Genomic DNA, 25,711 nt, shown 5'->3' with positions numbered 1-25,711 from the left:
GTAGATCATTTATACAGAACTATTAGTCTGTGATATTGTAAAACCAACAAACAAAACCAACAGAAAAAGTTAAAGAGACTCCCCATCAACTCAGTATTCAGTGTTAATCATTCAATTTGATGGCAGGTGTCTTAGTTCAGGCTGCCTTAACAAATTTCCACAAACTGCAACTAAAACCATAAGCATTTATTTCTTTTAGTTCTGGATGTTGGAAGTCCAAGATCACAGTGCCACCATCGTCAGATTCTTATGAGGACCCTCTTCTGGGTTACAGCCAGCTAACTGCTCATTGTATCCTCATATAGTGCAAAGAATGAGAGAGTTCAATGGGGTTTCTTTAATAGAAGCATTAACCCATTCCTGAGGTCTCCACCCTCGTGACTTAATCACCTTCCCAAGCCCCCACCTCCTAATACCATCACATCCCAGGTTAGGATTTCAACATACAAATTTTGGAGTGACACAAATATTCAGTTCATAACAATATGGCCAATTGGCTCAAAATATCAACTTTTTGTGGTAGATGATTACAAGGTAGCCCAAAAGTCCAGCTTTAGGATAAGGGAGGAGAGAACCTAACACTTTATCCCAGAGGTGATTTCTTCCAATCTTTTTTTTTTTTTTTTAAGATTTATTTATTTATTTGAGAGAAAGAGAGAATGAGCAAGAGGGGGAGAGGGAGAGGAAGAGAGAAACTGAAGCAGACTCCATGCCCAGCATGGAGCCCAACACAGGGCAGGATCTCATGATCCTGAAATCCCGACCTGAGCCGAAACCAAGAGTCGCACACTTAAGTGACTAAGCCACCCAGGCTCGCCTTTTCCTGTCATTTTTAAAAAGTAGATGGAATGTTGTTCCCCCTGCTTGTGCTTTCTTTCTCTGTCAAATAAATAAATAAAATCTTGAAAAAAAAATAGTGAATGGAAATTTGCAAACATCTCTGTTAGAGAGACTGCTACCAACACTGTGGTCTAGTGCCTCTACAGGTCATTTCATAAAACAAGTAGTCATGGTCACCGTGAGATCCTTCTCAGGGGGCCACCTACCCTACTGTGGCTCACTGCACACTTACATTTTACAGCACGGTGCTCATTGTGAAGTCTACGTTCTTTGAAATCAGATCAGCTGTAAAGACATTCTTTGTAGAAGAACATATTTGAAATTGCGCAATCTACCTTCACAGAGGAGGTAAAAGTTGAAGCACAGAGAGGACATCCCCAGGAACAAGAGAAGGGCTGCTGCCTCTGCAAGTCCTTCTTCTTTTACACCTAAGGATGCGATTTTTTTTTTAGTTGTTTCCCAGGGCTCCATACTAAAGTACAAATATCTCTAGATGGAGATTTTATCTCCTAGCATCTTGGGTTGATAATGGCAGGCTACTGACATCGAGGCCTTGCTAAGAGATTTGGAGAATCCTCCAAACAGCCTATCTAGTTTACACATTTCTCACTGTATGATAGGAATGTTCAGTGACTTGAGGAAAAAGGACTATGGGAGAATGAGATGAGTACATGATGATTATGTTTTTCTCAAGAATTAATGAAAGGGAGATAGTGTTAGTCTTTTTGGTAAAGTACTAGAAATACACATGGCGGTAATCCTTACTCCTGCCTACTGAAAGGGAAATGGACAATGGTAGGTGATACCATCCATGGTCATGAAGGAGGTTCCACAGAAGGATCACAGACATAGTTCACAGAAAGCAATTTCAGATTTTCATTTGGTGATTGATTTGCTATTTGACTCCATTGAATGCATTCTGAGTGGTATGAGCATTCTCTGTTGGTGTTCACATCTATGAGGCAGGTAGCTGGATATATGGAGATTTGATTTAATGTAAGGAGAACATTAGAGGGAAAAAAAGGCTTAGCCATCTTGCACATACAGATAGCACAGTAAATAGGTGAAGAATGTATGTGTAAGTGCAACTTACAAAGCTAATGAAACCAGCACAATCCATCTAGAAATGTGGATCAGAGGCTCACTCTTTTACTCCATTAGGGGATTAATCCTGTCTGTCCTATTACTGCCCCAAAGGGTGCTTAGATAATGAATGTCCTAATATATGTAGAAATCTTGTAGAAACCCCAGAATCAGGCAACCAGATAAATGCAAGAGGAAGCAGAGTGAATTGCCATTGGGGTCTCTGACTCCTTGTAGCCTTGCGAGAGTTCAGCAGTGAGCCATTCACTTGCCAAGGAGCCCTTTACTCTCTCTGGTTCATCGTGCTCGTAAGTGTCATTTTTATATCAACCATATGAGAAAGTGGAGTGTTTTCCATCTTACCTCCTGAGTCATACTGTTTCTCCAGTCCTGAGCCAGTCAGGTTTTTCTGGTTGTTATTCATGTACTTCATTTTCCTGAAGCTTGTCTCCACTTCATTATAGTGGATGTATTTGAGAGGTCATGTCTAAATGGCCTGCATTTAGAAGCATGGGAAAATTCTCCAAGCATTTAATTGAGACAATTACGCTTTTATACTAGAATGCTGAAATTCATATGAGAAAAACAGGAAATTTTCATCTGCTGTTTTGCCACACGTAAGGAACCATTCCTTTTCCTTTGTGGGATGGAAGTTTGTTTTAAAAATTAGTTGCAAATCTGACATGGGTCATGGAGTACTTCCTCAAAAGTGGCAGAAAACTGGACAAAATGCAAAGAGAAATACAACAATATTACAGGAACTTGAGACATGAGTTCCTCATCCTCTACCTGAAACTACATTTATAAAGAACAAATATATTCTTTGACTCTGCCGGAATAATACAACTTCCAAGGCATACCAGAAAATCAATTGTTTAGGTACATCTGGAAATTCCTTTTGGAAACTTTGGCGTAGTATGTAATGTAACAAAGCAGAAATTCACTGTGTGCCAAAGAATTATCGAGTCTCCCTAACAGAGTACCTTAGGCGAGAGTTTGGATTATTAATTCCAGACCCTAGGAACCTCAAATATAAAGTTTCCAGAGGAAATAATGGCACAGAACACACCAGCCGGAGATACCCTGTGATGAAACATGGGTTGCTGTACCAAAGGTCAATGGTCACATACGTTTTTCTTTCATTCTCACCCTAGTTGTTAAAAGACGTTTTGTTGTCTCTTATGTTGCTGTTAGTATCCTTCCTGAGTAATCTTTCCACACCTTGTGATCACATGTCACCCCTGGATTTTTTTGAGACACATAGACTAGACACCTCATTTCTTCCATCATCCCTGTCATCACCTCAGATTTTAAACATGAAATAACCTAATCACTTCTGTTCTGTACTTCTTGTTTTAATCCTGACCATGACACATGGTTGTCTTCAAGTAAGAATGTTGGGAAATCTGTCAAGCCATGCCCATCTGAATTCTTGACCCTGGACTGAAGCTAGGTACCAAAAGAAAATAGTCATCCACAGAGTGGAGAAAAGGGAACATGACAGATTGGCCTCTGGATTTCAGGGTAAAAAATGATTTCTTGGATAATAATTTAATAATGTTCAAGGACCTGAAACTTTGTGAAAATGCAACATGAATTTCTGTGTCATTATCTGGAAATTATTAAGCAGTATACATTTTTCACTCCCAGTTTCTCATTTTGTAAAATTGGTTGTTCCTACAGATAGAAATAACCAAGTTTATTCACAAAAGACTTTCTTTAAAAAGTCACCAGGACACAATAACTACAGCTGCCATCACCCAGCCTAAATGTCCTGCCCCCTCCCTGAGGTGTCATATAACCCACCACCCCCACCACCCCACATCTCATTCTATTCTGTTTTCCTCCTGTACTTAGGTCATAATGAACTTCTGTTAACTCCTCCATTGCATCAACTTCATTGTCAGATCAAACCTCCTTGCTTTTACTATTTCCTTATATCTGCATTGTATTCTCACCTTTATCTTACCCCTCAGGCATCCATCAGATCTGGAAGCTTTTCTGTCACTTTACAGAGCTTTCTCTGATGCCCATTTCTGATTCCTGTTCCTTCCTTGAGCTGCAGAAGAACCAGAATTTACTACCATCTTAGCACATCTTAACCTTATGTTCTTACTTTCTCTTTATCTCCTTTTCCTCTGCCCCAGATGATAAACTCATTTCATTAGAGAAATATGCCAATCCAAAACAGTTTCTCCATTTGACCTTATCTTGCTTCAGAATATATATATAGTTATATATATAGTTATATATATATATCCCCCCCCAAATTTAAAAAAAATACTTTAGCCATTGTTCTTAGGTTAATATCCAGAATTTTAACATATTCTTCTGGGCTCTACAGGAGCATGACTCTTCCCCTTCATTCTTGCACAGACCTTGCCTCCCCTAACCAAGAACACTGGCTACACACCACCTCTTTGTTTCGCAGGAAAGGTTGGATTTATCCTTCATATTTCTGGGCCCGGCCTAGATAAACACCACCCACATATGCAAGGCTCAGTGAGGGCCTTATCACATTCACACGTGTGGCACATTTCATAGCCAGAGTTCAATTATTATTTGGGTGATTATCTTTTTAATATCCATCTCCTAGCTACACTATCCACTCCAAGGGATAGTGGCTCTGGCTGTCTTCCTCAAGAAACATTTGTGGTGACTCTCTCTGGGCCCAGCTGGAGCCAGTGTGGGAACAGTGAATAAGTTAGGAAAATATGCAAGTGTTGGGAAATAATGCCAGGCCCGGGTGGAGGGCCAGATCCTAAAAGACCTTAATTGCCACAAGTATAAACAGTTTAGACTTTATCCTGAAGACGGTGGAGATTCATCAGATGTTTCAAAGCTGAAATGATCTAATAATCTGTGTTTAAAAGAATGAATCTGGCAGCAGGTTAGAGATTTTGTCTCTAAACCGAAAAACTATTATAGTAGATTATTTAAAAAAATACGACCAGGTATTTCTTCTGTCCCTATGCGCATGTCCCTCTGGCTATGTGGCTTTGCCATTCTCCTTACCCCAAGACTCTCAGTGTGAGTTTGACCACGTGACTTGCTTTGACTGATGGGGCATTAGCAATTGTGACTCAAACATTTGCATGAGGGGGTTTGCCTGGGGCCTGACGGGGAAACCAGAAATCCCCAAGTGAGGTAGCTTAACGAAGCAGTGAATTTCAACCATGTTTTAAACTTCCTCTTTGCTGCTGTTAACATGCATAACCCACTTCCCCTCACACCCCATTATTAGAAATCTCACTCTAGCAAATGATTCTCAGTGGCGTGCACCAGAATCATGAGGTGGGAGGAGGCATATGTCGTGTGACTACATTTCTCAGGAGGTTGGTTCCAGCATATGCTATGGCTGCAAATGGAAAATCACTGCTGAGTTTCATGGGTCAGTCAGTGAACCGTTAACTCAGCCTGTGGAGTTAATGAGCACCACGAAGGAAGTCACATTTAGCCAGATCTGAAAAGGAAGAATAAATATTCATCAGGTGGAAAAATGCAGGAAAGGTATGTCAAACAAAGAGTAGAATGTGCAAAGGCAAGTCCTGTGTTCCCAGATGACTGATTTTGAGTGGTCATCTCTTTTCTTTCTGTACAACTGAACATACTCTTTGATAGTCTAGATCGTGCCGGCGGAACTCTATCACCCTCAAGGAAATCTACAGAATTTACTTTGCAGTGTCTACAGTGTATAGAGAGGTCATTGAAATAAATTGTCACGATAATTGTTGCCTTTCCTCAAAACAGTCCTTATTTGCAGAAACCTTGAAGCTTGACCAACTCATTTTCTCTGAGTCTCTTTCCCAGAGCACATTCCATGCAGATAACAATAGGATCTGTGATGATGGTTTTATCTGTGCTCACTGTCAGTTTCAGTAGCTCTAGAATCATGTTAATTCAAGATCTAATACATGTTCCCCCACTTTTTGGAAGTTCATGTTGTCACTTTGCTTTTACCAAAAAAACTACATTAGTTTCTGTTTTCACTAAGTGAAAGACATCTAAATGAGGATTGTAGCTTTTCTGAAAAAAGAAATAAAGAAAAGGTACAAAGCAAAAAGCGTTAAGTATTTGCTTCACAGTGAGCATCACAGAGGCAGTGTACACCCCAAGCCATGGCGGGGGAGGTGGGGCACCAAGCTCCTTCCCTGGGACCTGCACTCAGCAGATCAGCCTCCAGCCACCAGAGCTGGGAGCCGTGTCTGTGAGCCTTTATGCTTAGCCCCATTTATTTTGTGCATCTGTTAGCAAGAGATATCCTAAGATGTCAGGAAAGCCAAAGCGAGGTTATTTTTTAGATCTGGGCATGCTCAACATTTTTTCCATATAAATTAATGGCATATGCTTCTTTGATTACACTATTTTGGCTTCTGAAAGGCTTCCTAGGAATGCTCTTTCTACTTTTGGATAGCAGGATGGAGCCTGTACCTGGTTCTCATCCATACAGAATTTTTGGCATTTTTCTTCACACACACACACATAACTCCCACACACCTGAATGCAAAGTGAATAAGTCTTTGAAGAAAATTTTGCCTTAAAGTGCTTCTGTAATTCATTTCAATAAAGCATCTAGAACTCTTTCCCCCACATCTAATAGGATTAATCTTTAAAAGCATCATCTTCTCCAAGCAGGTGCAAACCTTTGTCTGCCCTCAGGGAAAGACCAACCAATGAGAGATTATTCTGGTGATGTAATGCTTGTTAACTTACTCTCTTGCAGACACAATTGGGGAAGATGCTTTTCAGAGCATCAAACGTATTGAATTTAACTCTTTCTCACCTGACTAATTACAGCTCACAAGCCACTTCTGCTGCTTCGTAAACATGTCGTGTAGGACAGCCCTGACATAGTTATGCAAAATTATTAGACTACAGAATTTCTTTTGAGCATTGACATCTGTACCAACTGGCATTCCCTACCTTTCTTGGGAAACCAATACTTCCATATCCTGGTTCTTATGGAAATAAATGATACATTAACCCTAGCCAGCAGCAGATAAACTTCTAGTTCTTTCTCAGATACAGATTCCCATGAAAATCAATTCAAAAGGGATAGAGAACTTTATATATATTTTTTCTTTCCCATCAAAATCACAGTTGAGGGCACCTGGGTGGCTCAGTGGGTTAAGCCTCTGCCTTCTGGGTGGCTCAGTGGGTTAAGCCTCTGCCTTCGGCTCAGTTCATGATCTCAGGGTCCTGGGATCGAGCCCCGCATTGGGCTCTCTGCTCAGCAGGGAACCTGCTTCCCCTCTCTCTGCCTGTCTCTCTGCGTACTTGTGATCTCTCTCTCTGTGTCAAATAAATTTTAAAAAATCTTAAAAAAAATCACAGTTGACGTCTTGTGACTGTGTACTAACTTGATTTTTCATATTCCTCCACTTTATTTCAAAGATTAAAAAAATACTTGAAACAGCATTTGAATGGCCAGATATGTTCATAGTGACATAATCTTCTGCTTAGCGAGCAGTGCACAGGGCTCTGTTGATGCAAATGAATGCTTCTGAGTATCTAGAGAAGCCCTAGCCAGGACAGGTGAAGACCCACTACCCATCACATAGTGTATTTCTATGAAATGGTGGGCAAGATGAGATAAATGTGTGTTACTTTCTACAGGTAAAGAGTGCAAAAAAGCAGACACCAGCTACAGATCTCAGGCAGGTGTGATTTCGTGCACCAGCTTGTCCTCACCCCTCTCCCTCCATCCCAAACCTCACTTTTTTGAGCCAAAGAATGCAATTGTAAGCATATTGTGAAAAACCTAATTTGAAAGAGGAGTGTCATGATACCTGAGTAGACCCGTGGTTTATCTGATCTGACACCCAGGAAGAAAGCAAACTCCCGACTGCTCAGCTAGCTGTGTAATCGAGGTGCTGGATGTAACTCGGAGATGATGAGCTGTGAGTACTTGGAGTAAAAATGTTGGAAAGTTAGTTTGCTAGAACTTCCCTCCTTGTTTCCTTTTTCAGACTCTCCTCCAAACCCTTTGAGAAAACTCTGTTAATTTTTGGCTCATGAGTCTTTCTTGGGACTTTTCTACTTATTCGGGTCATGGTATTCCAGTTGCACTGGGCTGGGGTGCAATTATGGAACCGTAGAATGTTTCAGACCTGGCTGTAAACAGTGTCTCTACCATATAAGGGAGTGGTAGGTCACTCTAACTTCAGGGAGACACACTTTCTCTGTCTATTAAAATGAAATAATAATCCCATAGGTGTTATTTAAATAGTGTTTATAAAGTTCTTGGCAAGTCGCAGGTATTTGGTCAATAGTAGCTATGGTTATGACTGCTTTTATATATGCATAATTCCAAGCCCCTTTACCTTTCAGAGTTGAAAACTGCATTATATAAAATGACTACTTATGCACAGCAGATTCCCTGACGTCAATTTGATCTACCTTTTGACTGTGAAATGGACCGTCCTGTTTTCCCTTGAAGATTTAGTTGTACTTGAATCTTCATTTGCCGCATCACCCAGTTGTCTTTTACTTTGATCCATTAATATTTCAGAGGCAGAATGTGACAAATACATGATTCTAAATACTATCAGAATAAATAGTAGCATAGTACATTTCTTCTAGAGATTCATTGATGTTTTAAGGCCATGGCTTTTCCAATTCTATAGTAAAGTTCCTGGAAGGCACTGGTCATGCAAATTAGTAGTTTGAGGTTTTCAAGCTAATTTTCAATTAGCTTGAACTGAACTGTTTGTATCCACTGACACATTCTTGCAAATTGATTTCAGATTTTAAATTTCAAGGGCTAGGGGCACTTGGGTGGGTCATTCGGTTAAGCGTCTACCTTCAGTTCAGGTCAAGATCCCAGTGTCCTCGGATCAAGTCCTGCGTCGGGCTCCTTGCTCAGGGCGGGAGCCTGCTTCTCCCTCTTCCTGCTGCTCCCCCCGCACGTGCACTCACTCTCTCTGACAAACAAATAAAGAAAATCTTAAAAAAGTAAAGATAAAAATAAATAAATCTCAAAGGCTATTAAGTTCACTTTATCAGAATTTACTGAATGCCTGACCTGTACACGGAGAGACTCTAAGATGAAACCCAACGGTGACAGCACCCAACTGTAAAGGCTTGGTTGCTACCATCCAGGCACCAGTGCCTGGCAAAGGGGACAGACAGCACAGTGTGTTGGTTTCCATGACAGAGTTGTGTATAAAGTTACTGGAAACACAGGAAGTGGGGCTTTTACTTGAACACTGGAGGGGTGAGTTTTTGAGGAAAATTATAGCCAGGTAATATTTTATTGGCTTTCAAAGAATAATAAGGATTCTCTTATTTGGATAAAGTAGAAGAGTATTCCAGGTGGAAGGAATAGCCAGGGTAAAGGGAAGGATTGCAGACTCAGCTATTTGTGGAATGGCTACTGACCTAGCCTAGTGTTTGGTATTGGATGGATGTGTGGTGAGGGAAAGAAATGTTCATGTGTAGAGGGGCTTTTTGGAAAACTAATCTGTTACCTTCCAGATCATAAGTATTCTCATCTTATCTTTGTTACATACCATGAGAAAATCCATAATACATACTGGATTTCTTTTTCTTTTTTTGTGATGTCTTTAAGCCTATTTGTGCTTAAATGAAAGAACCCTATTCCTTTTTCTTCCTATGATTAAAAAAAAAAAATTCTAGTGTACTACTAGACTTCAAATAAGGTAAGTGTAAATTTTACAAACCCTATTTCAAGAAAGCAGTATAAATTGTACAAAAATAATACTTGAGATCCAGATAACATCTGTTAGTTTTGATTCTTATAGAAGCATACACGAGCAAACTTGTAAAAGGCCATACATCTCAATAACGTGACTAATAATGTCAGAGTATGCATTAGAGAAGTATTGTTGATGCTAACTTTGTGTAAGAGTTACCTGGGAAAACCTCATTGTTCATATTCACATGGTAAAGCATAAAACCATCGGGTCAAAGCATGGGGCCATTCATGTGTGATAATATGGGTGTGAAACATTCTTAAATAAAACTTGCTGAAAGTTTTCTGTCATTTTCTTTGAGTTTATTCACTGAATAAGAAGTCTGCATACCTTAGGACAGGACTATGTGTATATGCTCAGTAATTCAAGTATGATAGGTGATTTTTATTAGAGGTGCACTGGAACGTATTATCCACACATAAGTGATGCTATTGTTAGAACAGGAATTCATCAATTTAACAAATGGTGTGTGCTGAACTGTCTATATCCTGTTCCCCCTTTGTGACCAATATCATGTATTTTAGAAGTAGATCACCGGAATTACAGGTAGTCGAGTCCCTCCTGGGTTATAGGTTTTCATCATGTAAAAGCAACTGCGTGGAGGTTCAACCCACCTCTGAGGCTGATTAGATAACATACACAGGATTATTTGTCTAAGTGTGTGAGTGTTTATAGGCTACCTCATTCTGAAGTATTTAGAGGTTCTTAGAGTTATAGGTGTAATGCAGGAAAATCCACTATAGTCTCTTAAATTCATGAAACAAGGAGGCTGGAACAGGACTCTAATGGCATGACAGCCTATGTAAGCAAACCAAAATCTAAGCCTATAAATGCCTCACGGTTACACAGTCAAAACCTGAGGACAACGGGTCGCAAGAAGCCAGTTGGGCTTTAAGTGATAGCCTATCCACAACGACCTTGCTTTATTTCCACCTCTTCTCTTAGGAGTCTCTGGCCAGCTCCTTGCTGGTGGAGCACTCCTGACCACTTCCAGGTCGCTGCTGTCCAATTCAGACTGATAAGTGCTCAAATAAACTCTTAAAAACTTTCGGGGTGCCTAGCTGGCTCAGTTAGTAAAGCCTGCAAGTCCTATTTTTTTTTTAAGATTTTTTTTTTTTTAATTTATTTGAGAGAGAGAAAGACAAAAGAGGGGCGGAGGGAGAGGGAGAAGTAGACTCCCCGCTGAGCAAGGAGCTGGATGTGGGTCTCCCTTCCTGGACCCAAGATCAAGAGCCATAAGCTCAGGGCACCTGGATGGCTCAGTTGGTTAAGCGTTTGCCTTCAGCTCAGATCATGATCCCGGGGTTATAGGTTTGAGCCCCATGTTGGGTATAAAAATTACTTTAAAAAAAAAATCTTTAAAAAAATGTTTTATATGCCTCAGTTTACCTTTTAACTAGTTATTTAAAAATACGAAATTCTCAGGAAAATTTAAAAATAAAGATGGCTTTCTGTTTTCTCCATCAGCTGTGAAGAAAAAGGCTGGCTTTATCACTCCAGTTCCAGGAGGTGTGGGACCCATGACAGTGGCAATGCTTCTGAGGAACACTCTTCTGGCAGCTAAAAAACTCATTTACTAGGTCACATGAAAGAATAAAACAAAATGAAATCATGCTCTTTACTTATTTGACAAAGGGCAAACACCTTTATATTTTACTACAAAGCTATTTATTTCTACATCGTATTTATTTTTTCATGGATGGAATCGTCGTGGATCAGATGATTCATGCAACTTGACGCAGTTCCTGCTCACGGATTTTGAGTTTTAGAGGAAAAAAAAAAAAAGAAAAACAACCAATTCCAGTGAAAACTTTGGTAACAGTGGTTTATTTTGTGAATAATATTTGTTCATAATATTAAACAATAAAGGGCTCATAACAAATGAATATATTTTTGACACAAATATCGCACACGGTATGCTTTCAATAGATGTCTTATCAGCCAAATGGGTGCCCGTGGATAGTATAATTTAGGTTTTGACATAAGCAGACTCCATTTTTATATATTTTATGTTTACTATATGCTGAAAAAGAGCTTACGTGCTAAAAGAAAGATAAAATATTAAAAGTAAAATCTTGGTCTCATGTGTCTCCCAAATGGATGCTGTGAGGCATCTTAATGAGAAACGATACTCCATTCAAAGTAAGAAAAGTAAACAAAGGAGGCAAAAAAATGTGTGCTGCTTAGAAAGGAAGTGATCATTTCAAACTGTGAGTGACTACTTGCCATAGTAAAATGTAACGAGATTATGTTAGGTTTACGTGTAATTGATAATATCTTCCTTGAGGAATAATGGAAAATCCAAACCAAACATACAAAACAAAACTGTGGTTGTGTCCTCCCACAAATACTAGAAAAATATGGTATAGTATGAGCGAGGACTTCATTAAAGAATGAAGGTTTGTTCATAGATTCAGAAACTAATAGGAAAATAATACATTTACAATGTGCCAACACTAAACCTTAGACTATAACTGAAAATCTACTGCTTTGTTGCCTACAGTCCTTCCCTCTTCTGTTATGGCAGTTGAGTTGGTTCTCAGAGTAGATGCCACATTTCTAACACATTTTAAATTAGGAAATAAACCTGAATGTCACTTGAAGGCTATTTTGAGACTACCTTAGTCACTTAATTGTATTGTTTTCATTCCAAATCCCGGTGTGTTTATGTACCAATAATGATTCTTACCCAGTGCATGTTTTTATCAGTGTGTGCCCCTGATCAACTGTGTGAAAATAGTCTAGATACTTATAATTAATCATATTTCAACTGTATAATAAAAGCGATTTGAAGAATACCTGTCTTCTTTCTTCCTTAAGATATTTATGAGATTTTTTTTTTCATGTATTTGTTACCTCTTTCTTTTTTCATGGTTTCAAGTTTTTATTTAAATTCCAGTTAGTTAACATATAGTGTAATATTAGTTTCAGGAATAGAATTGTTACCTATTTCTTTACCGCCTGCTGGGGAAATGTACAAGTTTTTTCGGCATGCAAGAAAAGGTTCTATAGCCCATTCCAAAGTCAGTCCAGATCTATCTTTGTGTGGTAACCTCGACAGAAGTTTAAATTCAAAGCTCCCAAGTAAACATTTCAGAAAGGGCCCCAGATTCCCCCAAACAGATAAAACTGACCCAAAATACATGTACATGGAAAAAGTAAAGTCTGCAGTTTTGAGCTTACCATTCCCAACCCCCGAAAGTACAGCAGGAATTATTTTGGGAAGATTTCTGCCCCTTGGCTAAGCTAAAATTCAGGAGGGAATCTTTCTAGAGACTAAAATACTAGAAAAGAAAAATTGTTCTGACATTTGATAAAAGCGGTAAGGAATACTTTATCCAAGACTGTAGCAGCGGGATCAAGGCGACTGCAATAGAAAAAATTGAACTCAACTCCAAACACAGCAAAGATGGCTGTGGATCTATATCCAGTGAGCAGAGTAAGGGGATCAGTAGGTGGGAAATTACTCTAAGAGGAAATTGATTATATTTCAAGTGTAGGAAGACTCTTGCTAAACTAGCTTACCAGGATTCTTGCTGAAGGCAGGCCAGATATCAAGGGTAGGACAAGAGAACCTGATCAGATATTGGGGAGGAGGTCCTCCATAAACTGACTTAGCAGCATTCTTTGCTAAAACTGGGTTCAGCAAGCCTAGTCAAGAAGACGACTCAGGAGTCTGAAGTCCAGTCAAGAAGGAAGCCTTTGTCAGCCCAAAACGGAGATAAAGTTGGTTCGTTGGTACCATGACTTCATTTATGGATATTTGGGGTGAGTAAAAGGTAGACATCAAAAAGATGACAGCCAGACGGGGCGCCTGGGTGGCTCAGTGGGTTAAAGCCTCTGCCTTCAGTTCAGGTCATGATCCCAGGGTCCTGGGATCAATTTCCGCATCGGGCTCTCTGCTCATCGGGCAGCCTGCTTCCTCCTCTCTCTGCCTGCCTTTCTGCCTACTTGTGATCTCTGTCGAATAAATAAATACAATCTTAAAAAATAAAAAAAGATGACAGCCATGCAGCAGGGATTTGGAGAAGCAACTTTTCTTCTCCTGCAAGTCTCTATAAAAAGAATGAAGGGGGATTGAACAATAATACAAAGATATGGAGGTGAGAATGGGTTTGGCAAGCATATATGAAAGCGAGAGTCAGACTGAAATGAATGGTGTGTGTTGGACAGTGGTGGAAATCCAGCTGGATAAGTAAGCAGAGATAGATTTTGAGCGTGCCTAGATAATTGAAGGCCATGTTTGGTGAATTAGGAGAATTGCTGTTAGAGCCTAGAAGATATTATCATTGATTAACACGAGAAAGTTACAAAAGGGAGCTGATTTTGGAGAAGAGATTATGTTCAGTTTAACAGTGTCACGTGATGACAAAATATATAAAGTCTTGGTATAACATCAGTCTGGGAAGAGACTAGTGATGAAAATTTAGGACTCAGTACCATGTACTAACCACTAAATCCCTGACCTTGTTGGCCATTCTACACACCCTGTGCCTCTACTCTTGCTCAGTAGCAACGGCTGTCCTTAAGAGAGCACCCAGCATGTGCTAAATGCTTTACTTTTTGTGTTGTTATGGACAATTTACATTTGATAGATGAGGAAATTGACCCTTGTGGTTATTAAAAAGCCTTAGCCAGGGCCAGATGGATAGTGGACGTGGTGTTAGAATTCAAAACAAGGTCTGGGATGATGTGAGTCAGAGCTCACTCTCTTGTCATTACAACACGCTCCCTCCCTCACTGCCTCCCTGACCTGGAATCCTTTCTCTTCTTACATACCTACATCTTCCTTGTTATTCCAGGTTCCCTCCATGAAAACTGCCACGAGAATTTGACGAAGTCCCACCCCTGAACTCTCACAGCCATTTCTGCACATCCGTGGCCCTTCTCAGTTCCTACCAAGTTCTGTAGATATGTATGTGCTTTCCTTAACTCCCGTTAGTACCTTGAAGGCAGAGTCCATGCGTGATTTGTCTCTTTGTCGTACTAACACCACATCCAGCCCAGAGCCCTGGATGTGTCAGGCATTCGATATTGAATGAAGGAATGGCAACTGCATACATGAGAATTACAGAATAAGTTGAGAGAGAGAGAGAGCAATGGACCGATGATCATTTCCTGCCATTGTCTAGCAATGGATTTTTGTTGAGTTACTGAAAGAGTAAGAAAGAAGGCAAAGAAAGGAAAGGAGGGCAGAGGGGTGAGTGGGGGGTGGGGGGAGGGAAGACACTGTCAGAGATGCTTATGACCAGAGGAGAGACATGAGTAAATTAAACAAAACAGAAAAAGTGGCAGAAGGGAAGATAGTGGAGGATTCTTAGCCTTCTTTCCCCTTTTTCCAACGTGCTCCAATGTGTCTCAAGAAAGAAGGTATCAGTAAGGCCACCTCGCAATGCCCATTCCCCCATTCTTTAGGATTGGGTAAGGGCCTTTTTTGTGAGAGGACTGAAGAAATGAAGGCAGGGGATTCTCTTAAAGAGTGTGTAAGTGGGATCCATTAGTAGGAGTCCCAGAGGAAAGATGTGCATGAGCTGACTAGAGCGATTTTCTGGTATGTCTTCTGGAAAGTGGTAGGTGAGTTTCTGTGTTATGTTGCCTAATCTCACCAGAGTGGGGAAACATCAGGAAAGAACAGAGGCCATTCCTCTCAGCCCATATGTGAGTGAAAGCCACAGTTGATTTAATATTTAGATTCTTAGGATAGAGGTAATTTATTTAAAGTTTGATTTTAGGAGATCCTTCAGAGAATTCCTCAGATCCGTATATGGATTTCTACCAGAGAACAGAGCTGGGGAAGTAAAAGGGACATAAGATCTGGAATCCGAATACAGATTTAAGTCCTGACTATAGGGGATTTGGTACGTCACTCTTTTGAGCCTCTATTCCTCAGTTTTCATATGCCTTAATAGAAATAAGACCTCTTGTTTATTTCTTCATTGACTCAAGTTGGATTCATTAGGTATATACCATATGTTAGGCGCTGGATTCATTGGGGCCAGGATTACTAAAGAAATGATGGAGATGTGCATGGAAGTCTTTGGCAAAATGCAAAGCATTATGCAAACTCCACTTAACCATTAATAACCAAGATGGCTGTTGTACTATGTCCCAGCCTTACAGATAAAGATATTCAAAATTAGTCATAGTATCTCCCTTCAACAACTGCAATGATCATAATAGTTTATTTAATCTTTTGCAAAGTTTTTCTTCTTAAATTCACAGCAGTGGTGCGGAGGATGTTATTTGATTTATAATTCAAATAATATTTGCCTGGGAAAAATATTATCCAGAAATTGTTTTAATAATGAACAGTTAAAAAAAAGACCTACAAAAGTAGAAATACAAAATGTAGGCACATTTGAAGTAAGCCAAGTGTTGTATATTCTTTTAACTTTAAAATGATGACTCTTGTGGTGATTGCCCAACTTATAATGAGTTCAACAAGCTCATTCTTGTGTGATTTCTGAAGCCAAATTCATATTTCAATAGTGATCCTTTCTGGTAAACCAAATTTGCTAGATGGACACAATGCAAATGATAACCTATCTTGACTTAAACAGGTTTTCAAGGTCCAGAAAATATGAGCAATTGAAATTCCTAGTAGAAAGACATGCCACCTCAGTAAAACATATTTATATAGGTTCTTTATAATAATTTGGGGCAAGTGAAAATTTATGGGAACCTCCTACACTCACAAAATCTAATAGCAATCATCACATCTTGGCCTTTAAAATGGTATTTTAGTAATCATAACTAGATTAACAGAAACATTTGAATGTCGTGTTAAATTTAGAACTTTCCATTCATTAGACATACCAAACTTAAATATTTTAATTTTATCTTAGTGGAGATGACATCATCATCATCACCATCATCATCATCATCATTATCATTTTGGTACCTCACTGGTTCTCTCTAGCCAAAGCCCTTTAGCACAGATTGAAGCATGGTAGCTCTAAGGAAATTGGGAGCCCATTCCATTTCATCAGAAAAAACTTAAATGGCAGAATCACATAAAGGCAAACGTTACGCTCTTCAAAATAATTATTTTCACAGAACTTGTAGTAGCAACACAAAGTAGCAAACAATTACAATGGAATATGAAACCTCTGCTTTTACCCAAATTTCATTTTCTCCCCTGCTTCTAAATTCCAAGATATCTTGATTTGCTTGCAGTCTGTACTGAGAGGTGGCGTAATTGACAGCAGTTTCAGGGATGTTTGAGTTACTGCCTGGTGATGCTGTTTCCTGGTTTGCAAATATCAGAGCTCACCTGGGTTGGAATCCTATGTAGGTCATTAGCAACTTTGGAGCTGGTACCAGTCTGTTCCCAGCAATGGGGCCTTTCCCGGATTTCGATTCTTTTTTGTTGTTTTAAGTACTTTTAAATACACGATTATGCCCACAGGTAACAAGAAACCAGTGTTTCAAAAGAAAACCTGATCACATTGCTAGATAACACAGGTATCCTAAACAAATGTGCTAGCGCCTGGAGGGCTCTACCTGCGGCTGCTGCCAGGAGTACATATTTTTTTGATTGCTAAGAACTGGCAGATGACGCTTCATGAAATATAAATGCAAGAAAGGCTCCGGAGAGCGCAATAAAAACCTTCCACCGTCAGTCTCGGAGGATAAGAAAGATACTGTTAACAGCAGCAGGAAATGGCCTTCGGAGTCTCAATCTCAGTCTATCTCTTATTCAAAGGTAGGTAGTTCCTTTTCATCTTGTTAATTTTGTGTCCGTGTAAATTATGCATAGAATTTGTTTTCTCTGAATTAACGAGCAGTTGGCTTTTAACCTTCGTTCCTCATGACAAAGGACAGAGCAAGAAATCTGTGAATTAATTTTCTTATGTAAAGCTGGTTGGGTTCCTAACAGATCGTTACAACCCCTTTTTTGAGACCTGTATGCTTGCTTTATACAACAAGAGCAGTTGATACATTTTAACTACTGTGTCCTAGCAGCCTTGTGATTGAATTAGTAACCCACATATCCACTTACTCGTAAAAATAAATGTATTTCTATTTTCCATAATTATAAGGTAATCCCTGGAATCGGTATGGATGGGAAACAGTCAGGAAACTGCCCCGGTCAGATTTTGGATTTCAAATGTAAATGAATTAAAATAGAACACAAGTGGGAATAAGTAGACTAAGAAGAATTTTGGATCCATGACTTGCACCTAACTTTCAATCTGTTGCTTGCACATAGAAGGAGCTCACCTGCTAAAGATGCCTTTTCCCCCCTCCTTCATATAGCAATGACAGCCTTGACCGCAGAGGCAGCCGTGTCGGGAACACCCCCAATCACAACCCAGCAAAGTAACTGGACAGTTAACAAAACGGAAGGTATTTTCTTCACACTTGTGTATTTTAAGTGCCTTTTTTTTTAACCTTTTGAGAGATACTTGGATTGTGATCAAAGCAACATTGGAAATTTTGAAATATATATTTTATTATTAGATAATCGACTCTTTTAGCAAGATGTTGTTAAATGGAAGTGACAATCCATGTACCCGCAAAGAATTACCTTTATAAAAGGGTCAAGCAAAGTGGATGAGAGACACAGAAATCGTTTTCAGTTACGGTCCTGAATGTGACACATGCCACATTTTCTGCATATAACCCACGCATGTCCCAAGGCGGTTTGTCCCCATTTTGGCATTCTTTTTTTTTTTTTTTTAAGATTTTATTTATTTATTTGACAGAGAGAGATCACAAGTAGGCAGAGAGGCAGGCAGAGAGAGAGGAGGAAGCAGGCTCCCCACTAAGCAGAGAGCCTGATGCGGAGCTCGATCCCAGGACCCTGAGATCATGACCTCAGCCCAAGGCAGAGGCTTAACCCACTGAGCCACCCAGGTGCCCCCCATTTTGGCATTCTTGATGACTGCTATTATGATACAGTCTTTTCATCTGTGACCATGACTTTGCAGCCAAAGAAACTATGACAAGATGAAGCCTTAATCCATCTTTGGAAAGATCTTTTTTCTTGTTTTGTTTTGGGGGGATTTTGTTGTTGTTTTAGCATATGCTATACTTCCAAACCATTTATACCCAATTTTGGTTGTTGGTGGTGATGATATATCATCACCATGACTATTGTTATTAGAATAGCTTCTGGCTGCTGTTGCGCGTCATTATTTTTTAAGCCTGTTTGAACTCTCAGAGGTGGACTTGGTAAACTTGTGACTTGCCAAGACCTGTGTACCCGGTAGTTACAATCCTCACACAAATCACTACTGCCTCTTGTGAAGACAGGTAATAAGACATAGGACAGAGAAAACACGATATTTTGCTCTCAGAGCCAGGCAAAGAGAAGATCAAGTCAGATGTTTTGTTTCTGAATACGAAGGCAAGTAATATTTAAACATTCTACATTTCACCAGTGATTTTAAATTTAAAAAAAAATTAACTTAAAATATTTTGCCCATGTGAGTTTTGAATAACTACCCGCTTGCAAAAGAAAATCTGTGTGAGCTTTAGAATAATTTTTAGCCAAACTTCTTCATGTCTTCTGAGCCTTTGAGCCAAGAGGAAAGATCTTCACTGGGGGATAATACTTTAGAAAATTTAAGAACAGTTTCCCCTCAATGACTGGCTTCGTAAAAGTGCACCCAGTACCACCTTTTTACTTCCTTAATAGTGAAACTCTTCCAAGTTACAGAGAATAATAATAGAAAACAGGGGACTGAATGTATCATCTCTACAGTTTTCCTTTGTTTTCTTGATGGAGAACTTCAGTTTTTCTGTTTTGAATTTAATTTAAAAATCTGCATCCAATATCTTAGGAAATTTTTTGTAAACTTGTACCTAATATTCTTCTCCTTAGGGGAAAGATGAGGCTCTCTAGTACACTCTTTCTTTGAAGATGTTTTCTTTCAGTTCTCACATTATCTAGCAAATCCTGGTTCAGGCTTGGCTAATTCAATTGATTTAGTCTTGAAGCAGGAAGAACCAAATACAGTGTACAATGGGAAATTCTTACTGGCTTAGAGTTAATTATTAAAATGAGACTCTAGATTCACAATATCGCATTCAACAAAATGAAGGTGAATCTTAAGGTAATATTGTATGTTCTCAACCAAAATGAAGTTATCTTATTGGTGGCTTAGTACCTAAAATTCAGTGTTTTAAATATAAGAAAAATATGCCTTTTTATATCTTTTTTCCCCTAAAAATAAATAAGTAGGATTCTGTACATCTACTTAGCTAGCAAGGCAAATATGGTGTCACATGATAACTAAAAATGGGGAAATAAGTTTTCATAACAAGACAAAATGGAATGTCACCAATTCTGCTTGGGATGAGTTTAAGAATCAGTAATTAGATTTTTACCAAAGAGGACTCAATTACACGGCTTTACTCAAGTACCATCCCGACTGCATAGGCCCCAAGGATAGCATAGGTATATGTCTTCAGTCCATCAGAGAACAAGGAATAAGCATCCTGAAATGTATACATTTTGCCACAAGACAGTTTCCCAAAGGAAAGCTTCCTTCAGAGATTCTAGACACTTGACCATGGAAGTTTTGCCAGATGTCATTTGCACAGTGTTAGAAGTCAAAACCCAAATTTTCTCATTCTGTCTATCTCGAGGGTTTCTCTATTTTCTCAGAATGTCTCTTAACGAGTAAAATTTCCAATTAATATTCAAAGGTGTTGTTTCAACTGTGTGAAAGCTTGAGCCGTGACTCGTTTCTGGCTTCTTGTATAGGTCATGAAAATTCCTCTTATGAAATCAGGCACAGGGCTCCCTTTACAAGTCCTTTCTCAATTGATAGTCCACAGAAGAGGAAGCGGGGAATTCTCATCTTCTCAACTTCATTATCTCCATAAATCCCGATTCCCTATGCTGACTTCTCAGGTGTGAATGGGAGAAATAAAAAAGGAGAATCAAGGCTAAAATGAGAATCAATGCTGCCACCTTTAGGCAAACTTGTATCTCTACCATATTATGTAGAAGGAACAGAGCAATCATCCATCCACCTCCAGCCCCTAATTAGTGATACGTCTAAATGATATTAACCTAGAGCCTGTGACTGTAACCTGCTGAAGGAACCAGTCAGTAGTTTAAAAGGCAGAGCACCCAAAGAATATTCTTAAATTTAAAACTCTCTTTACATACGTGTAACAAAACTCTCTTGACATACGTGTAACAAATCTACTATACGAGTATGACCCACTTCATCTGTTAATGTTGTATGTCCTTTTCCTAGTTGACTACACAGAAGGACCCATAGCCTTGAAGTTCTCACATCCTTGCCTGGAAGACCACAATAGTTACTGCATCAATGGTGTTTGCGCATTCCACCATGAGCTGGAGAAAGCCATCTGCACGTAATTGCAAAGAACTTTCCAAGTCCTAGAGATGGGAGGAGATGAATTTACGTTTGACACGTTTCTATGCGGTTCACATAGTACATTTCCACACACCTGTTTCTTATCTAGTAAAAAGGGTACATCATCCAGACATGAATCACTGTAATTGAATATCTAAGGAGTCTTTTTCTAAACTACCTAACCCTCATTACTCAAAAATAGGGTCCCCACATTAACAGCTTCTCTGTAACCAGGGAGCTTGTTACAAATGCAGAAGCTTAGGCTCCACCTCAAAACTACTGAATCCAAATGTGCATTTAAGCAACATGCAAGGATGATCCTGGATTTTCACGGGATTGATTACAGGATGAGATGAAATAGATGGTAGCAAACACTCTTGAGGAATATAAAGTTCTAGAGCAATTAAATACTATTTTTATGATCATTGGTTTGCTAGGCATTCTCCTGTGAAAGAGTAGATTAACAGTGTTCTAGATCAACTCATGCAAGCAGACTACCTTTCCCTTCTACCTGTGAGGGAAGTTACATTAATATGGGGCCTTAATGAATTGACTATTTTGAAATACCTAGCTTCCTCAATACATTTACAGTTGGCTTTCATTTGGCATTTTTCTCTTTAATTTACATTACTTATTTTCTGTTGAAATTTTTATTCTTTGAAATTGGTAATTTCTACCACTGTGGGTTTTTTAATTATGCATTCTTTTCTTTTTTTTTTTTTAAAGGTGTTTTACTGGTTATACTGGAGAAAGGTGTGAGCACTTGACCTTAACTTCATACGCTGTGGATTCTTATGAAAAATACATTGCAATTGGGATTGGCGTTGGATTATTGTTAAGTGGTTTTCTTGCTATTTTTTACTGCTACATAAGAAAGAGGTAGGAAAAAATGAAAATGTGAAGTCGCTGGGCACTGGTTCACTTGATGAATATTTATTGAGCCCCTAGAACATACCAAGCACTGACGTGTAATTTTTTAGTTAAAAAATGATCTGGTAGTTTCCTACATATTTGTTTTGATGCTTTTCCTTATAAACACAGACAAGCAGTAAAAATTAGCCTGCAATTGCACTAGAATTGCTCCAATCTACAGTTTCCCTTCATCCTCATCTGTCTGCCCACATCAAAATTGGTGAACACCATGAGAGTAGAGAATGTAACTTGTTCGCGGTTGTATATTCAGTGTTTATTACTGAGCCTGGCACATAGTGGACACTCAGCAAATATTTGTTGAATGAACAAATCAAGAAATGAATATTAAATGAATGAAAATATATGGCCAACATGGGCCATTTTCTTTTTAGACTTCAGGTAAGGGTTTATTCGGAAGATTTTGTCGACTGCCAAAAGCCTAAGAAAATAAGCTTGATCCACACATACAAATTCCTTCTGTTATCCACACTGGTAATTTTTTCTTAAATCCATGTCACTAGGATAAAAGCAAGAAGTAATGGGAGATACTTTAAAGAGAAAAGTGCAAATACATTTCCTTGGCTGTACTCTATTGACGAAGTTGCCATTTTTAAAAATGACCAACACTGACTGTACAAAATAAAAGTTTGTTTGCTTAATAATTGTATCTTAGAGAGAAGAACATCTATTACGTCGATTGTAGATCAATTGTTATAAAATCTGTTCTATCAACTGATGTTGTTGTATCAGTTGCCTAAGAGACCAAGAAAGGAAAAAGAAAAAAAAAAAAGGAAGGAAAACCTTTTAGTGTTAACAAGTCTGCTGTGTGAGGTCAGGCTCCTTGTGAGGTCAGGTTCCTTAGCAGCTAAACCTAAGATGGGGATTCTTGTGCAAGTCACTGGCTGAGGGAGTGCTCTAAGGTGAACCCTGTAACGGAGTAAGGAAAACTAGAGTGGAGGAAGAAGGTGAGCAAAGTGTAGACTTTGCTGAGGTCTAGCCTCGGCCCAATTCCATAGGGAGATCTAGAATATGAATGGCATGGCAGACGTCTCCCACTAGAGCGAGGAGTCTTGGTTTTAGTGCTCTGTGTCATCAAGCATGGGTGGCAGGCTGCTCCTGGTGGGAAAGGGGCCAAGGGCTTGGAATCTCCCAGGAAGCTTCGGGCTAAGTGTTCTCTTGGCCAAGGGCGATCCTCTGGAGAAGGATGCAGCTGTGAGCCTGGGGTATGGGTCCACCCCATGGATTTGGGGTAGGGCACCAAGAGCATAGATGTCATTCTCCATTAACTATAGAAACAGCTGTCAAATTCACATGGAAACCAATGTTCTGTTTTAGGTGTCTAAAATTGAAATCACCTTACAACATCTGTTCCAGAGGAAGACCACTGTGAGGCCTTTGTCAGAAATGTTCATGAGGCATTTATAAAAATCAGTGGGCCCCAAATTGAAATCTTCAAATGGAACAACAAAACTTCCCAAGCTGACTAGACTGGAAAATAACGGAAGTTGAGATCATGATGAAATGAGAGAATAAATTTCAACGTTGGTCTTCGGCCTCTGCCATCGTTAGGGTGCCATGGGAGCCGAGTGAACAAGCTATGGTGACAGAAGTCAAGTTCATAGTCCTACTCTGGGTTGGTCGCTGTTGTTGTGTGGTTATTGTTCTTACTGCAGAAGGACCCAATGTCAGATGTGAAGTCCGTGGGAATCATTATCAACCTTGCAGCAAGCCAAGGCAAGGCCAAGCTTGGGTTCTTCGTGTGCTTTGCTACCACCAATATTTTGGATCACTGCTCTCTGGACCTGGTCCCAAACATGTTGCTTTCACGGTGTCTGAGAGAATGTGGTGTCAGCTGTCAGGATGAGGTCAGTGTTATGGCACCTCCAGGAACGCAAGCATGTGCCTGAAGTCTAAACCAGAGAAAAGAAAATGGAGTGTCCAAGGCAAACACAAATCATGCCCAGCTTATGACAACACTATGTAGCCTTTATCTGTGAAATACGGAATAAGCTAAAGAGTTCTTGATGATTGAAAGCTGACTGGATATTGAGTCCTGAGTAGGTGAAACATTTCTGTTTCTGCATGGATTATAAAACTTTGTGCTGGACTCATTGGTCCCTTAATGCCTATGGTCATCACCTCTTCCTGTTGTTAGTGGAACTACCTGGTGACTATCCATTTTGACCGCAATTCTAGAATCCTACTAATAAAATTCGACCATTGGCCCTGAAATAGAAACTGAAGAATTGGACATAGGAATCTTCTCACCAGCCAACAGCATGTGGAAACTTTCTTTACCATTTCTGAATACTTGATAGCAGATTTGCACATAGTGAGAGAAAAATGGAACAATGGCAAAACTACTTATTTAGGAATTAGGGTCCTTCCTCTTTAATCCTGTTTCTTCCACGTAAGTCGAATAGTCTTGCGCAGGTCCTTTAATTTCTTTGGGCTTTGGTTTTATTTTCTACAAGGCCCTGACAGCTTCAAAATTGGACAGTGGGTCAAGAGAAATTTTTCTGTATTTGTTCTGCAAGTGGGATTACTCTTAACCCCATCTCTACCCCCCGTACCCCCTCGAACACCCGGACACACCACTGTGTGTTTAATGTGTGTTTTGTAGAATAATAAATTAAAATTTTGTTTTCCAAGGAAGTGAAACAGGAATTAAAGAATAATGATACCTACCAATTTTCTTTTGGATTCAATCTAAAACTATGGACTTTTTTTCTCCTTCATGACATAGATAAGCGAAACAGTTCTGATCACAAGATGGGTTAAAAGAGAATCAAACATGAACGCTCTTACAATGGTAACAAGACTTTAGCTTCTAATGACTTTCCGTTCACTTCTAAACAAAACCTCACATTCTGCTTTCCTTTGAGGAGAAGGTATTTCTCCAGCTTTGTTTTTCCTCCCTGAGGAATTTCATGCAGATGAATTGCGTGTCAGCACTTCCTGCTTGTCCTCGCAAACTGTGCAAAGGTTACATCATACCAAAAAGTGGGGAGGAGAAGGATCCTCCCAGTGACTCCAGCGACCGCACCTAGAAAGCTGTGCCCTTCCTGGGCATTTCAAAAAGGTGTTAAAAAGCTGGGGAGAGTCCCCGAAGAAGCAATAAAGCTTAATTAAGGACTGACTCTTGATGAAAGGAAAGAGGAATTAATGCTGGAGTCCAGGGAGGTGATAACCAAAAAAGTTATAAATATCTGGTTATAAATATTTATAAATTGTAAGCCCAATATAATTGAAATTAAATAACACCAGGAAGAGAATTAAAATTTCCAGATTGCCAAACCAAAACAGAAACCAATAAGGAGTCAGATTTTTTTCACTGAGGAATAGGATAAGATCCCCTCCCCACCCCAGTGAGTCGGCAGAAATTTAAAGTGTGGTTTATGAGAAGCCAACGGTTCATGGTCTGTCGTACAAAATGATCAACCTAGAATGGATTTTGCAGGGAGGAATGAATCTCTGGCATTCCTATGGCAATATTTACATATGTAAGCGAGACTCCAGTGAGAAAAATGCATACAAACAATATGTTCTGCAAACTTTTCCATTCTGTTTTTTTCCCTGTTGCAGTAAGACCCTGAGAAAAGTCTGCCAGGGAGGCCCTGCGTCAGCCAGCATTTTCAGCTCTCAGTCATGAATTATTAAGTGGGCTGGATCATCTAGGAAAGGACTGGGAACATGCTTCTGGCATCTTTGAGTAAAACAAACTGGATAAAGGGATCATCGATTTCATTCACTTCCCATTTTGTCTTCTTCCTGTGTCTGTCCTTCAATCTTTGAGGACACATTCTTAAGTCATCAATATTC

The 25,711-nt window shown here is 39.4% G+C and overlaps 2 protein-coding genes across 4 annotated transcripts in view; both read left to right on the top strand.

The window, feature by feature from the left end:
* The window catches only part of MTHFD2L (methylenetetrahydrofolate dehydrogenase (NADP+ dependent) 2 like), a 130,083-nt gene extending 117,649 nt beyond the window's left edge, over nucleotides 1-12,434 (top strand). For all 3 annotated transcript variants that reach the window (XM_032840651.1, XM_032840591.1, XM_032840729.1), the window contains one exon: nucleotides 11,106-12,434. In XM_032840651.1, the coding sequence (XP_032696542.1) occupies nucleotides 11,106-11,218 (113 nt within the window). In that variant the 3' untranslated portion in view covers nucleotides 11,219-12,434. The remainder of the gene's footprint in view (nucleotides 1-11,105) is intronic.
* Nucleotides 12,435-17,134: 4,700 nt separating this feature from the next.
* On the top strand, nucleotides 17,135-23,465 carry EPGN (epithelial mitogen). Its single transcript, XM_032840463.1, has 5 exons — nucleotides 17,135-17,343; nucleotides 17,898-17,987; nucleotides 20,855-20,975; nucleotides 21,704-21,856; nucleotides 23,225-23,465. The coding sequence occupies exons 1-5, from the start codon at nucleotides 17,301-17,303 to the stop codon at nucleotides 23,277-23,279; spliced, it is 462 nt and encodes a 153-aa protein (XP_032696354.1). The 5' UTR covers nucleotides 17,135-17,300; the 3' UTR covers nucleotides 23,280-23,465.
* The last annotated feature ends 2,246 nt before the right edge of the window (nucleotides 23,466-25,711 follow it).

This window comes from Lontra canadensis, unplaced genomic scaffold (assembly GCF_010015895.1).
Source record: "Lontra canadensis isolate GAN:19392208 unplaced genomic scaffold, GSC_riverotter_1.0 scaffold1, whole genome shotgun sequence".
NCBI lineage: Eukaryota > Metazoa > Chordata > Mammalia > Carnivora > Mustelidae > Lontra > Lontra canadensis.
The sequence above is the reverse complement of the archived record's forward strand: the minus strand, read 5'-3'. Positions and strand labels throughout refer to the sequence as shown.